General features: G+C 38.9%; 1 protein-coding gene across 2 annotated transcripts; it reads left to right on the top strand.

Annotated features, from left to right (window-relative positions):
* Positions 1 to 1108: 1108 nt before the first annotated feature.
* Positions 1109 to 16479, top strand: gipc2 (GIPC PDZ domain containing family, member 2). 2 transcript variants are annotated; one of them, XM_038719230.1, is made up of 6 exons: positions 1109 to 1726; positions 11314 to 11499; positions 13294 to 13474; positions 13906 to 14018; positions 14137 to 14218; positions 15129 to 16479. In XM_038719230.1, the coding sequence occupies exons 1-6, from the start codon at positions 1451 to 1453 to the stop codon at positions 15278 to 15280; spliced, it is 990 nt and encodes a 329-aa protein (XP_038575158.1). In that variant the 5' UTR covers positions 1109 to 1450; the 3' UTR covers positions 15281 to 16479. The 2 variants fall into 2 exon arrangements, with proteins under 2 accessions (XP_038575158.1, XP_038575159.1); XM_038719231.1 differs by lacking the exon at positions 1109 to 1726 and adding an exon at positions 9499 to 9591.
* The last annotated feature ends 37 nt before the right edge of the window (positions 16480 to 16516 follow it).

Below are 16516 nucleotides of genomic sequence, written 5' to 3' on the forward strand. Positions count from 1 at the left end.
TGGTGTGGGGAAAAACCATCTCATTTTATGTGGCCAAGACAAAGGAGATAGTTGGTGACTTTAAGAGGACTGGACTGGAAGTGTAACACTGACACTGTCTACAGATGGGACAGAGCAGACTCTACTTCTTGAGGGAGCTTTTTTCCTTTAATGTATGCAGCAAGAAGTTGCAATTTCTTTTTTACCAGTCTGTTGTAGTTGTTTTTTTGCAGACCATTCTACACATTTATATAATAGCCTAAAGATATATTAGTTGTTTGTTCATATTTGTAAATGTGTTTTAAATTGCAGGTTTTTTTTGTATGTATGTGTATTTGATTTGATTTTATCATATGTAAACTGCTGCTACTGCAACACTGCAGTTTCTCTTCAGTGATGAATAATCTATCTAGATTACATACAACATATAATCAATTAAAAAAAGACTTTCTAGATTAAGATGTCCAGCAGCAAGTAATTTAAATTAGACCCACCGTTACCAGCTGCAACATTAAAGTAATGTAGCCTACTCCGATCTGTAATTATAATCCAATAATATACATTATTCTGAAATGGGCGATTCTTCATAAATATATTGTGATGCTTATACTTTTGTACTTTAACTTGAGTAAAAATTTGAATGCATGGCTTTTACTTGTAACAGAGTATTTCTACACTGTGGTATTGCTAGTCTACTTGTCCTTTTTTGTAGCTCTACCACAGCTGGTTTCAGCCTTTACTTTTTTTCTCCTTTAGACCCAGTTTTAATTTGGACTCAAACAGTTCTAGTGTTAGGGATGTGAGAGGAAGTGATGATTTTTGGGGGTGAGGGGGCATCAAAGGAGGTGGTAGTTAGACAGTAAAAGCCAAAATCAATGGTCTATGCTGGGAACCTTGCTTTGTAGCTACACCCTTGGATTTAACAAATCCAGACCAAGAAACCAGATTTTCTGTATATGTATATAATTTCAGGCCACTGTAATCCAGATTAGCAGTATGTGTTTAAATAAACCTTATCCCGACTCATTGTTTTAAAGTGATAACCCCCCTCTGTGATGGTGCACAGGTGCACAGGGAATGGCCCGGGTTCGTCCCACTGCGCCTGCGTCACGCTGCACACCGAGAGACAAACAAGAGCGGCTATTGTTAGCCGAGGACCAGCCAGCAGGTTGTGACAGAGTTTATCACGTACTCACCACCTACCTGTTGAATATTCACACAGTTTATTTGCAAGCGAGGGGCCGAGTCACTGTCGAAGAACAAAAGTCAAACCTAAAAGCTGTGGGCAGGTGAGGCAGGGAAAAGTGTTCGCGGAAGGAAGGAAGGAATTGAGGAAAGCTAGGAGGAAGTAAATAAGGACATCAGACCGTTGGGGCTTGGGACTCAACAGGTTAGCCACTTCAATGTTATAGCAGCGGCTCGGACTTTTTGCTTTCCACGTCGAAAAACAAACGAGTACAACAACAAGAAAATGCCGTTGGGACCATGGAGGAAGAAAAACAAACCGACGAAGGAGCATTTGGTGGAAAACGAGGAGGTCACCGGCGGACACGCAGGTCCCGGGAGCTTGGCTAAATCCGCCGTGAACGGAGCGGGGCTACCGCCTCCACCTGCCAACCTGCGGCCCAAACTGGTCTTCCACACGCAGCTGGCTCACGGAAGCCCCACCGGCAGGATCGAGGGATTTTCCAACGTGAAGGAGTTGTACGCGAAAATAGCAGAGGCTTTTAATATAAGGCCACCTGAGGTAAGATCTCACCTGTTAAAGAAGGTGGGGGGGGGGTAAAGGTCATGGAAGTGAGTTCAGTGTTGCGTTCAAGGGTTGAAGCTCGATTCGACTTAAAGTCACCGATACCCTTTCTAGAGATTTACAAAAGTATAAGCACTGGTGGTAAAGCAACTTAGGCTACATATACTCAAGTACTGTACTTATGTACAATTTCTAGGTACTTGTAGTTTATTTGAGTATTTCCATTGTATGATTCTTTTCAATATACTCCACTACATTCATTTGATATCTTTAGTTACTCGTTACTTTGCAGAGTCACATTCTTTTAAAATTAAAATATAATCAACAAATAAAATATGATATATTATTATAAATCAAGATCATTATGTTAAGTACTTAACATTTACCAGCTGCAACATGCTGCTTTATACTTACTATATATATGTGTGTGTGTGTGTGTGTGTGTGTGTATATATACTTACAAATGACTACATTTTATATATAGATATACAATACTATCAATGTAGTATTTTTACCCCACTACATTTATTTGGCATTTGTGGTGACTAGTTTCTTTTCCAATTAAGATGATGATATTATGTTTTAGATTATAAAAAGCAATCCATTGGTAAAGATTAAACCAGTTGTCCCCAATGTTTTTGCCTAGTGATCTCTTACACATAAACCTCAAATGGGACAAGGGGCCCCAACTAGACACTGTTGGGGCTCCCTCATCCCATTTCAGATGTCTGGGTTGTCACCAATTCCACCAAATTGCCCTTTAAACCTCAAATGATCAAGTAATAAATGCAACTTTATGTAACTTTGTAACTTTAATTTTCTTCTTTCCTGATCTATTGATCATATCAGGAGGGGGCCTGACACCTAAATTGGGAACCACTGGACTTAACTACTTAATAGTATGCAAAGTAATTAAATCTAGCTCCCCCCTCAACTAGCTACAATAGTAAACTGCTACTCACTAATTGATACATCGTATCAGCAATCTGATACTGTCATAATAATAATAAATCAGTTACAGGGGCTACCTTTCTGCAGAAGAAGTATTTTTTTAATAGTGTTTTGCTGATAATACTTAAGTACTTCTATTTAAGTTAAAATACATGAAATGGATCATTTTTCCAGTTTGGTCACAATACTTTTACTTAAGTAAAGGATCTGAAAGATGAATAATTGCTGGAAAGGTTTGGGTAAACAGTTTTGTAAGTGGCTTTTCTAAGAGATTAATTGACCATTTAAAGTCAGCTTTGATTGTCTCATGTCAAAGCTGGTTGGTGTTTGTAAAGGCACACCCTGCCAACTCTCTGCCAGCCTGCACACCTTCAACCCTGCAAGATCTATCCATTACACAGCCATTTGATACCTGACAAACTATTATTTGGTATTTGGTCCATCATGTCAATTATTCTTATTAGGGCTGTTCTGCTTCTGTCAAGACCTGTGTTTAGTACAGAAAATGCCTCCCGGTGTGTTCTTTTTCTAACGACAAGCACAGTACTACAGAGGAGCTAAAGAGATTTGAGATTTTAGCAGATTTTCAGCAGGCTGCGTTGGCAGACTGGATTCATACCTCTTTTTCTGCGTACGCTGCCCTGCTAAAGTGTCTTTGGGTAAGACATTGATCTTGTATCATCTTTTGTAGTATTGTTCTGTTACTGATCTAGACCCCTGGCCCCCTAAATAATCACACTGGTGTTTATTTTTGTAGGTGCAACATCATGAGAAAAATAATACCTCAAAGCTTGCCAAGCAAATAGCAAAGAAAACATAACCCGAATGGCAGCATATCAGTCTGTCCTGTTAAACAGTTACGTTACATCAGCATTCTTTGATAGATGCAGAAAGTGTGACCCAATGAGGATGATGGCCTATTCAGAAATGTGGCACAGATAGTTACACAGAGACAAAGACAGATGCAGACAGGCGGATGGAGTGTGATGTGATAATGTCAGTTGTTGGACATTTTTTACAGGAAGTCCCTCACGTCCGGCTCGGTGGGCATAGCCTCAAAATCTAACCAGATAACTTGTCCCAGCCACAGCCAGAGGCGTCCCAGGGGACCCACGGGGAGCAGCTCTGCCCAGGCCCTCCTCCCTCCATAAACACCACCAAGCCTCACTCTGCTGCTCATGTGACTCTGGTTCCCCATGTTGACTAGACGTGACCTGTCTCACACAGGACAAAAGAGATCAGATGAAAGCCTTATTTCCCAACAAAACTCAGCTTTTAAATTAAGAAGATGCATTTTTAATGGATACCTGCATGTAGGGCTGGGTACTAGTGCCAATTTGATACCTAAGGTTTGCTGCCAATACCAGATATACTTTAGTGAGGTGAGGAGCAAGAGGAGGCCTCAGTGCTCGACATGTTCATTACAAAACTGTCAAATGCAGTCTGCACTCAAAATGTGCTGACAAGACAAATTTCCCACTGAGCGTCAGACATAATTTCAATGCGCCATCTGCTTTAGCTCTTGTATAGACTTGAATCTTTATGACAAAGTAAGTCAGCTGTAAATACATATTTACATATTAAAACCTCTCATAAACAGCTGTAAATAGAATGAGGTTAAACATGAACCAGAGCCTTCTGCATCAAGATAACTCGTTTGTTTTGGCAGGTCTCAGAAAGGATTTAGTCTAAGAGGACTTTAAACAAAACTAATTTAAACATTTAATCAGTGTAAAAGTCAGTTATGACAGGTGCTGCGGTAAATGTTAACATAATGTGAGTTTAAATAATTTATCAAACCTCTTTTCTGGTTTCAAAACATCAAATGTGAAGGTCTATTAGCTGACTTTCTAGCTGTAGCGCTTTGCTTCAGATAAGAGGTGTCCCTGAAGCAGTGTCTCATGGCGTCCAATGTATTAAGCCAAACAAATTTCAGAACTTGTTAAAAGAAGCCCTTTGTTGCTGACCTTGTCTTTGTATGTCCAGTGTACAGTTAGTGGGGCGACCTAATGGTCTCAACCATTGAAAGTATAGTTTTGTTCCTTTTTAAGAAAAAAGTATTGTATTAAAATTAAATGTGGTTTCATTTTAAATAAGATATTTTCAAACATATAATCACTGTAAAATTACTGCCTCAGTTGAGACGGATGTTATGGTTTATGCTAGCATCATTGTGAGTTTAAATAGTTTGTGTTTATTGAAATTTTATCTCCCTCTTTTCTGGTGTAATTTCCTTCAAAACACCAAAATAGCAGTGAGAAGAGTTTTTCTCAGCCTGGAAGCAATATAACATAAATATATCTCTGACTTTACTCAGCTTTTCTTCTTGGTTGCTGTACAATGTCAATTCTGTATTTTAAAAGCAGTTAATTTAGTGAAATAAATGAACAGCTGGTAATAACAATGTGCACAGCTTAGCAGAGCAAACGTCTATTCTTAAGATCACATGTTGTGAAAAGACAAATCATTAACACCCATTGAGTAACTTCTCTATCAAGCTGCTAACACTAAAATAAGTTTGAGGACACTCACACAAGAGTGGTGCATGGAGCCACCTAGACACCATAGTTGGTCTTTTGTAAACCAGTGTCTCTGTGAAGCTGAGGTTACACGAGTGCTTGGCTTAGCCTGATTTTACTTATGTAATAAACAATGGCATTGTCTTCCTTCCTTGTATTAATTTCCCCCTAATCGGTTAGACGGTTCCTTCCAAACAGACATCACATTGCATTAAAGTGTGTCTGGATTCATTGTGACCGGGCACTGTATTATTGTGCCTTAATCAGACAGTAGTCCTTATGTTACACTGAAAGCCGTGACTGTTATGTTGCAGTGTTTTTAGATGAAGACTGGGCTCTTACGTGGTCATTCTGCTCAGGTCAAAGTCTGGTTATTGGCCCTGCAGCCTGCAGTGTTTGAGGTGTGGTTCTCTGACTTTGCTTCTTATCCACCTGTTGCAGCGTCACCAGAAACGCAGTTATTTGCCTACAGTTTGAATATGTGGGCTGTGGGTACTGGAACAGAACCACACATCTTGTTTTTGTTTTCCAGAAAGTTGAACGTCCATGTTTGGAACCAGACATTTCTTAATCCCGGGGGAAGGGATTAGGTGAAACAATCTTGTTTGATGGAGATTGAGTCTGCTGTTTGTATTAGCCGAGCAAATATCATGAGGAACAACGGTACAAATAAAGCTACCCAGTTGTATTTGTCACACCATTTAGATGAAATGGTTTGTGGTGATTAGTGGATTGGTGATTTATCTATTTCATTTATTTTTTGGTATGTAGAGAATGTTAAGTGAGGGCTTTTCTCATCTGGCATGATATGAGCACGAGAGACTTCTTATGAGAACCAGAAATCCATTTTGTACTCGGGTCTGAAACAACACCCAGTTCAGTGTAGAAAACACCATATGGGCGGAGCAGTACAACTGAAATCACCATATTCATAGTATTTTACAATATACTATATAATTTATATATACAATATACACTCCCTGGCCTCTTTCTTAGGTACATCTATACAAGCTAATGCAATCCAGTACAACAGCTCAGCCACCTATTCTACCTTTACAAAACTTATAATGGTCATGGTTTTTGTTGAAACTCTGAGAATTGTTAATTGAATGATATGTTTATTACTTAGGTCGTAGTTAGAGGTGGTGTTGTACTGGACTGTATTATATTCAAATGGTAGGTGGGCAAACATTGGAAACATGTCATCACAATGTAGTCCGGTTCAACGCCACTGCAAACTACAGCCCCAATAATGAACACATAGCTAAATTAATACCTCTCTGAAACTGAACATTATTATCTATGTAAAGGTAGAATTTGTGGCTAAGCTATTGTATTGGATTGCATTACATTTTATAGGTGTACCTAATAAAGTGGCCACTGAATTTACCATATATCACAATATAGGACATTATAATCACATTGATGTTCAGTATTATGAAATGTGTTTTTTCTGTTGATATTCAAGAACTTCATTTACTTAGTTTGTTAGTTTATAATCAAATTTTGGTTTTAATAATTCTAAATGTTCATATTGCACGTTTGGTCTGACCAAGTCCAAAACCTCTAAAGAAAGAGTTTTCATCACTTAGAACAGCAAATCTTCACATTTCAGAAATGGCGAATGCAACTCCAACAAGTTTCAAGAGTCTGCTTATTGATTTTCATGCTTTACTGGAACGACTGGAAACCAATAGCTAGAAAAATACATTAAAATGTCAAACAGCGTTGTTTGCAGAAAGGCTGATATGTATTGTTAAGTATATGTGATTAGTGGGATTATTTTATTGTATTAGAAAGGAAAGCTAATGTTCCCTGAGTTAATTTATGTCTACTTTATTCACTCTGTATTTTCCCCTTGCATAGTAAATAGGCCAAGTTACATTGTGTTGTTGCCTAATAACACGTTCTGAAATTATTCTGCAACATGATTCCAGTCAACATGTGGTTACTGGTAATTGTGCTTCATTACACATGTGACAAGCAAATGAGCATGAACTCTCCCTGTGTGCCTGTGTGCGAGAAACAAACGCAATGCTAACGAGGAGTGTGTGAAGCTGCAGACCCAGACCCTGTGTGTGTGTGTGTGGGTATAGAACCATATTGCGTTGCTTTTTTTCACAATATGTTCCTTTTTAAATGTCATTAAATAAAATGAAAGCTCCAGTCAGACACCAAGAAATCTGTCTATTAAAACAGGAAAAGGGAAAAGGTAGCAGTAGTTCCACCATATGCTGTTATGTCACACAAACCAAATATCTCAATCCAACTTATAGAAAGCTTTAGTTTTGTATTGTTCTGCTTTAAAATTGATTACTTAGCGGCAGTTGATAGTTTCACAGTTGTTTAATGTCACGTCTTGTAATTTATAATTTTCAGCACATATACTAATATTTACACTAATCATATGAGGCTTAAACCCACAAGGACATGACTACATGTACAAGCAGAACTGTTCAACAAACTGACCTAACAACAGCTTTTCTGCTTTGTTTATTGCTGTGTTACTTTATTCTTCATATTATAAGTTCAGTATTTGCTACTTGAGCATCACAGTCTTGTCTTTACATGTCTGTTGTCTTCTCTGTGAATTGAATGTGCTTGATGTCTCAGGTAATAATAATAATTATAAAAAAAACAGGATCACATGTGCTCTTTATGAAACTGATTAATCTTGCTAGAGTTTGTCAGGCTCATTCAAGGGAGGCTTTTCATAGTAAGCTCTGCTTTTCTGGGCCACCTTTATATAACCCCCCTTAGTTGTCATTCTTAAAAATCTCACATCCGCAATTAGGTAAATGATTGCACTGGCTTAAATGCTGATGAATGTGATACCCTGTGGAAACAGAGCTACACCACATTACACACAGCTTACATCAGCATTCCCTGTTAACTACTAAAAACACCCAACACAGAAATAACAGTTGATGAAGATACTAAAATGATTCCACTGTTACATCTGAGTAATTCCCCTGTGTAAGCATGATACTCTCTGTTTAATCTTTCTAACCCTCTTTTCTGGCATAAGAAGATCTGTTGAAGAGGCTGGAAATGGACAGCAGTTCAGTTGTCCATGAAACAGGTTCCCTTTCAGTCAACACTGTTTTAATGCAGGGCATAATTCAGAGGGAGATCCAATTAAAGGCTGTATTTATCTAGGCTTTACTTAACTCACACAGCCAGGAGAAGTGATCTCTGTAGAGAATAAATGTAGGTAGAGATTTCAAAGAGGCAATGCTTGTATTATAGTATTTATATCATATGTGTGCTGGGCAAATTCCTCTCATTTTGTTGAAATGCAGTATATTTATAAAACTGGGTAACTATTAGCACAAGCAGAAGGGCTGTGGCGAACTATTAAAAAGTAAGAAAATATCAAAAATTGTCCATTTTCCAGAGCCCAAAATTTCTTCGTATTCCAAAATGAAATGGTGGTTAATTGTCTGGATCGGTTTATCAATGAAGCTACTGATCGCTTCAGGGGGAAAAAAGTAATGAATGGTCTTTTAAAAACTAGCAAACAAATGCATATCAGGGATTTACCCAGGAAATTAGTTAGTGGAGGTGGTAAGGATTGGTTTGATATTGGAATGTGCTGCAGAAGTATTCAAATCCTTTACTTAGGTTAAAGTAAATAAATACCACAATGTAAAATATGCTCCATTACAAGTTAAAGGCCAGAATTATTGTATATTGTATAATTATTGTAGTACTAATATATGCTTTAATGTGTAGTAATAATCTTAAATGTCTTTGTTGTGTAGCTTATCTATAAAAAGGAATCTCATCATATATTATCTGTGTGAAAGTGATTTATTAACAAATAAAATTATTGAAGTACTCTAAAATGTAGTATTAAGCAGTTTAAAATTTACAAAAAGTGATGTACAAATACGTCGGAATTTGTAATTCCACCTTTGCTTTGATTAGTCACTCCGAAGCGAATGCTGTCATGTGATTAATCAAACGTGGCCTGCTTAGACCAGTTTCATGACGCATCTCATCTCACCAGTGTAGTATAGTTACTGGATGACGGTTTAAACAGTCGCCTCATATATTTAATACACGGCCTTCGGTGTGTGATGTAACGCCACTGCCTTTTTTCCCACCACTGATAAAGGATTTTACAGTAAAGTACGGAACATCTCGTGTCCTCCAAAATGCAAATATTTGCGAGGAGAAGAGAAGAGAGAGTTTTGTGCCCAGCATGTCCTGCAGTGCCGGAGGTGCTGATAACGGCAAACATGTACCCAGAAAAAAAGTGTTTGAGGTAGTAGAGAGACTGCACACTCAACCAACAATGTAATATAATGAATGGATCAAGGATCTTTTACGCTCACAACAACAAAGTGCTTCATTCTGCAGTTCATCAGCCCCGGTTCATTGCTGCCGGTAACCGTGCATCTATACAAAGTAGCACATGAATATTAGCTCCAAACTCAATATTTAATCTGATTTAGTGTGTTTTTTCTCTTCTCGCATGTTTTGAATCCTCTTTTGAAGGCACTGACCCACGACTAGCTCTGTCATGGCGGGTGATGCTGAACAGATTGCAGTGCTTCTCCTTTCACTTGCCCTTTCCCATGTGGTTATCAAGGTTTTGGTCAGTGTGGCGGCAGGCAGTGGGAGGTGTAGTATCTGTTGTTCTGAGTCAGGTCGTGAGAGGAGAGGCAGAGTCACTGCAGTGTGTGACGCTGCACACTCCATCCCGGCCGTGTGAACACGCTGCGGCTGTCCGCCCAGCAGGAGAAGGAGTGCTGAGAGATGCCTGTGTCGCAGAGAAGCAGCTTAATGTAGTCGGCAGCCTTGGTAACCGGGTGTAGGCGTCCGCTGCTGTTCCTCCCACACGCTCTTGGGTAATACCCTGGCCTGGGGAGAGGTAAAGGAAAGGGTGGGGGGGGGTTATCTGTTCTGAAAAATGAAGACAGTCATCAATTCAGCTACAGTACACCCCTCCCTTGCCTCAGACATCACCTCTTCTCCTCTATGCTCTTTCTTTTTCTGCCCTTCTCCTCTAGCGGCCTCTCTCCATTATAATCCTCTCTTTTATAGTCTAGTAACCCAAGGCAACGCATGAGGCCATGTCTGCTCATGTGTGCGTGAAAAGCGCCTGTTGGTACACAGGGAAAAAAAATAAGGGCCCAAACAAGGCAAACCTTGCTGCCAAAGCTTGATTGGTGCACAAAGGTCATCTTCCTGATGAATCAATGAATCAATCCCTTTCTACCGTTCAACCCGGATGTCGACGACTAAATCCTGGCTCATTATTTCTCAAAGCCCTACTAGGACGCTGATCCCACAATTGAAGTTGGATGCAGAATATGGGCATAACTGAGTAGGATTATCTGCGTAAATAGAAATTAAAGTAGAACTCATTAATAGCTTCACTGTCTGTTTAGGTGAGCAAGAGCGGAATAAATAGATTGACATCCTCCTGGGTTTCACCGTCCAGTCTCTGTTTTAAAGTGCTGTTAAATCAGGCTACTTGTGTATCGTGTTCCTGGCGAACACATTTCCCTCCTCTCTCTCTGTCCTGCCAAGACGTGGCAGCCACAAGGTGTGAAGCCAGATTTCAACATTTCTGGCTCAGGAGGAAAGGTCATTTTCTCCACGTTTGCTTTATCGAATGCTGCCCCAACCTCAGCTCTGTCGGGTACAGAGACACAACACACACACTGATGAAACCGTGGGGTTGGAAGAGGGGCATGACTGCATAACTTGGCTGCTGCATTAAAGACGGAGCTCCCTGATGATTCCTGTATTTAGCATACTGAGACAGTGCTCTGTCATCTACACTTGTATTTTTAAATCTGGCTCAGTTTTCAAGCTGTGACTGAAAACGGGGATTCTGTTTTTGATTGTGTATCTGGGGTTTTCCTTCACAGCATGGCCTCTTCTTTTATTCTTTTTTTAAAAAGACAAATTATTAATTGTCCATTTTCATTGTATTCAGTGCTTATTAAAGAGTTTTATATTGTGAGTCTTTTTTTAACAACTTTTGTAGCTTATTCAAATCGTGTGTGTGTGTGTGTGTTTTGAGTATATGACTTTGTATGTGCACATTTGTAATGTCTGTTCTTTGTCTGTCTGCCACATGTCTGTGTGTGTGTACAGATAATGTTCTGCACCCTCAACACCCACAAGATTGACATGGACAAGCTGTTGGGGGGCCAGATCGGCCTTGAGGATTTTATCTTCGCCCACATTAAAGGGATCAAGAAGGAGGTGGAAGTTTATAAATCTGAAGATGCTCTGGGCCTCACCATCACCGACAACGGAGCGGGATACGCTTTCATAAAGGTAAAAAGAAACGGAAACTCTCATGCTGAACGCTACGACATCAACGTTTATGTCTCACAGTGGAGTTGAATTATGTAACATACAAAGTAAATACAGAGTCACAAAATGAGGCTTGTCAGGGAATTAATTAATATTAATTGAACTGATAGAAAAGGAACTTTTCAGTTGTATTAAGGGTTAGGATTATTATAAACTCCACTGTTTAACTTTTTATTGGTTTAATGTAAACTCAACAATGGTTTGCTTTTGCCAGGTCATGTAGATACTGTGTACCTGCAGTATATGTCTCACAGATGGGGGATGCATGTGGATGCAATTAATAACCATTTTCCTTATGAATCTATTGATTCATTTTTGAACAAATCAGATAATCAATTAGTTTAAATATATTCAAAAGTAATGAAGACTGCCCATCATACGTTACCAAGGCCCAAAAGTAAAGTCTTCAGTTTGCAGATTTTGTTTAACTGAAAAAAACAACTAAAAATGTATGTAAAAGTAAAAAATGTTGGGACGTTTTTACAAGGAAATTAACCAAAAGGATGAACTTATTATGAAACTTATCACTGATTAATCTGTTGATATTACTGTTTAAGAAATCAAATAAGCATCTAATTCTTTCAGCTGTACTCCTATATAATACCAATTACATTATACAGGTAAAGTAGTAAATAAACTGCAAGCTTAATGAGTAAAGTAAACTATTAAAATCAATCAGACTGCTTCTGATAATATTTGATTCAAGATAATTAATGACCTTATTGTGGATGTCACAGCGTGTAGAAAACAACAGTTAAATAGATGTTTTGCAGTAGATCGACTTGTTTGCATGACTGCCATATTTAAAGCAATTGTATAAACTTGATTTCATAGTGGAAATCATCTTTCAACTTGACATGTTGCCTTTGTTGATGTAGACGGGTCTAATGAACTTATTTGGTCTCCAGTCATCTTACTCCACCATAACAAAGTGCTCACATGTGCCATCATGTGATGCCGAGACGGCACTGCATCCATATACCTTGACAGTGTTTATGTCTCGCTGATGCTTTTGTAGTATGCAAACTATTAAAGAGATGCTGCACCTTTGAACACGTCAGGCCAACATTTACAGATTCATTTATATTTGACCTTTTTGATTTCTGGAAAATGTAACCACTTTATCCCTTCCAACATCTTTATCTAAACTTCTTCTAAACTTCAGAAGACAAATAATCGAGACTAATTTCTATCACAGCTGGACTGTTTCACACTTTCTCGTGCAGTGAAATGTTGATGTTGACAGGTTTATGGAGCAAAATGTAGGCCAGGAAGCATTTACCAGGTCTAAAAAAGAAAATGCATTGAAATGAACATGTTCACTATAAAATATTTTGTCCCACGATGGAGGAAAAAAGACCAGGGAAGTATCATTCATAATCAAAAACTCTCAAACCCATGCAGTGCAGACGCTCCTAAGCTGGTACAGTTCATCTGTTTGCATCAAAAATGTTTTTCTTTTTTAAGCTTCTGAAGTCTCTTGATATTTAGTTTTCCATTAAAGCCAAAACTGATTATCTGGTTTCACATGATGAAAGAGCAGTATTTCCCAAGATACGCCCACACACTCTCTTGGTTTGTTTGCTCTCTTGTTTTGATTGGTATTTTTGTCATGCGTTGCTTGGAAAAAACCTTCAAACAAACCTCTCATTGTGTGCCACTTCAACATGTATGACGTAATGTTGCTGTCTTTTTATTATATTTGTCTCTACTTTAATCCATTTTCTGTTCTCCCCTTCTCTATCTGTATGGCAGCGAATCAAAGAGGGCAGTGTTGTGGACAGGGTGAAGGTGATCTGTGTGGGTGACCACGTAGAGTGCATTAATGGACGTAACATCGTCGGGACAAGGCATTATGAAGTCGCCCGCATGCTTAAAGATTTGCCCAAAGACAAAAATTTCACCCTGAAACTGGTTGAGCCGATGAAGGCCTTTGGTGAGTAAGAAAGATGATATAGAGTAAGTGTAGGTGATCACACATCAGCATGTTTCATAACTGACCCACATAGTAAACTGACTACAGATTCACCTTCAGGATTCAGTGACTACACATATGCGAGCAGAATCTTGTGCTGCAGTGGTTCTCAGCATTCAGGCCAGGACGCCAGAGCTCATGAGATCATTTTGTGCATTTACAGGATTAATTTCATAAGAAAAACGAATTTTGAAAAGTGCTTTAAAATGTGGCAACTGGCAAATTATACCTTGGTTCAATGTTGTGGCGTGGTATTTTTTTCAGGACAATGAACAGCTTAGACAAAGCATAGCTGGTAGTGTTTTCACTTCACAAGTTCACTTGTGTTTATAAACAGCACAGTTTGCAAAAAACGTGACTTTCTGTAATATTGTTTCCCCTCTGATTGACAGAAATGCTTGAGCCCAGGTCAAAGGGTGCCAAACCTGCTGGTGACAACAAGATCGGCACAGGGAGGGGGACTCTGAGACTTCGATCCAAGGGCCCAGCTACTGTAGAGGAGGAGGTAAGTTTCTTTAGGTGTGACATATCAAGAGTGCAAGTGTCAGTTAAAAAGTAAACAATTGGCCAACAAAATAATGTAATACTGAATGATTAAAACTGAGTTGTTTGTGTTTTTCTAGCCAACAGAATTTGAGGAGAAGGCCGTGAAGAAAGTGGATGACCTCCTGGAGAGCTACATGGGCATCAGAGATACTGAACTCGGTGAGTATACAGTAAATATTCATGAACATGAGCAAGTACGAAGAACAAGCATTGAGATGTCAGAGAGATCAGATGATGATTTACCTTTTTTCATACTTAATGTATCATAATGACATTACCTGCAAAATAATTATCTTAAGCTGATGATACACAGGGCAACTTTTTGAGCAATGTTTCTGGGCAATGTTGCTGGTGGAAAGTCCGACTATGTTTTGAACGGATAGCGGCGGGGCGGAGAGGCGGGGGGAGGTTATTGCTGTAGTAATCTTTACTCATTACCATTCACGGCAACATTGCTCAGAACCATTGCTCTAAAAGTTGCTCCGTGTATTATAAGCTTAAGGTTAATTGCCAAGTCTTTCTAGAATACATATATGTTAAGTGATTTGGTTCAAAGTCATTCTTCTAGCAGAGGTCTTTAAAGAAAACAGCTGATATATTGCATATTAATGAGGCTTCTTTAATATCATTTTAGAGTAAATGATTTGATATGATGGGTTAATATCCAGTTTCAGCCAAGTGATTTAGGCCTCACTTAATCCTATTTGTGACCTCAGTCTGTATGTTTAGACATTGTGTGTGATTTAGTCATAAACTGTTCCCTAAAACAAAATATTATTTTATCAAGCCACTCCTCTGTACTCTGCAGCCAGGAGCTGTGGCCCTCGCTGTCTGTGGAAATATTGCATTTAAACATTGGTTTCGATCCGGGCAAAGATTTTATCATTCAGGGCAGACAGTAGATATCTGTGAGACCATGAATAGACCATTGAAGGTTAAACCCACTGCTGGATAACATCTAAAATAGATTAAAAAAATAATGGTCTCTTTATAAGTTTAATTAAGAGCAAGGAAATCCTCTCACTCTTAAGCTCTTACTCAGTGACGTATTCTGATCTTCCCTCTTCAGCTGCTACGATGGTTGAGGTTGGCCGTGACAAGAAGAACCCGGATGAATTTGCCATGGCGTTAGACGAGACCCTCGGAGACTTCGCCTTTCCCGATGAGTTTGTCTTTGATGTCTGGGGGGCCATTGGAGACGCCAAGCAGGGAAGATTTTAAGTTTGCCCCCACCCCTTAAAAAGAAAAAAAAGCCACACACACACACTCCTTCCCTCCTTCGCCAACTCACCTCTTAATATCCTCAGAAGCAAACTGGACAAACTTTGACTAGCACAAACAGGGGCGGATGATGTGTTCTTAGGTGTAGCTTTGTACTAGGATGGAGTGTCTTAAAGCGGACTTGGTCATGTGGGTTTACGTAAGGAATTTAACATGTCAGCGTTTCAGTGTCATCTTGTAAAGGTATCCATGAAATGTGGAATGCAGTTTCCAACACTGGACATGTCTCCTGCAAGCTGAAGAGTTGGTGATTATTTCCAGATGTTGTTTAAACCTTTTAAAGACCCCCTGAGCTGTATCTTAGAAAGCTCATGATGCTGTTCTTCTGTCAGAACAGAGTCAACAGCGGTCTATCACACACTTATGAAATGGCATTAAATGAAAAAAAGAATCACTGTTTTAATCACTATATCACTGTATCATTTTGAATATAAAGATGTTTCACACAGCTTTTTATAGGCTTTTTTATATGTAAAAATGTCGCTGATTTTACAGCAGCAGCGTTGTGTAATTACGGTGATTAGTAGCAATATTTTCCCCTCAGCAACCTTTTAAACTTTTTATTTTTTAAATGACCTCACATTGTAGCCAAAATGTCAGCTATTTGGCCACGTTCACATTGTTGTGAACTCTTCTGTCCATCCACACGTCAGGTTGAGCCTTTCGTCCATCTGTCAGAGACGGAGCAGAACAAAAGGGTTTTATCTTTGAATGTCTTTAGCTAAGTTCGACGACACACATTCCACTGACATATCTTATGTTTGTCATGTTGTTATAGTCTGTAAACACTGTTCACATGTCATGAAATGAGGCTTATTAAGAGATGCACGCCTGTAATTTATGTCCTCATGAAAAATCACATGCTGGAAGACCTTTTTACACTAATAAGTGGCTCACTATGAAAGGTTAGGAAAGGTTCTTTCCTATATAAAGCCATTTTGAAGGCTGTGTCTGGAATGGGATCAGTTGCAATTCAATGTCCTAAATAACTGCACTATTTAAATCACTGTCAAACTGAATTTAAATAGTGACTTGATTAGTGTCATCTACTGCTAACTGTTTGTAGCAGTTGCATATTGTTTGACAAACCATAAGGGATCACTATTGTTGGATAGACAATAAAATTTGATATACTATTACTACAACTGTGTCATGAATGCATCTGGCTGACAATAA

This window comes from Micropterus salmoides, unplaced genomic scaffold (assembly GCF_014851395.1).
Source record: "Micropterus salmoides isolate LMB-PRFRI ecotype aquatic unplaced genomic scaffold, ASM1485139v1 Ms_hic_scaffold_14, whole genome shotgun sequence".
In the NCBI taxonomy this organism is placed as follows: domain Eukaryota; kingdom Metazoa; phylum Chordata; class Actinopteri; order Centrarchiformes; family Centrarchidae; genus Micropterus; species Micropterus salmoides.

What these genes read in the sequence shown, in the direction of transcription:
- gipc2 (XM_038719230.1), top strand. Translation starts at nt 1,451, where the DNA reads ATGCCGTTGGGACCATGGAGGAAGAAAAACAAACCGACGAAGGAGCAT. An exon ending in TTAATATAAGGCCACCTGAG is followed by an intron (nt 1,727 to 11,313) that starts GTAAGATCTCAC and finishes GTGTGTGTACAG; the next exon opens with ATAATGTTCTGCACCCTCAA. An exon ending in TGAGCCGATGAAGGCCTTTG is followed by an intron (nt 13,475 to 13,905) that starts GTGAGTAAGAAA and finishes TCTGATTGACAG; the next exon opens with AAATGCTTGAGCCCAGGTCA.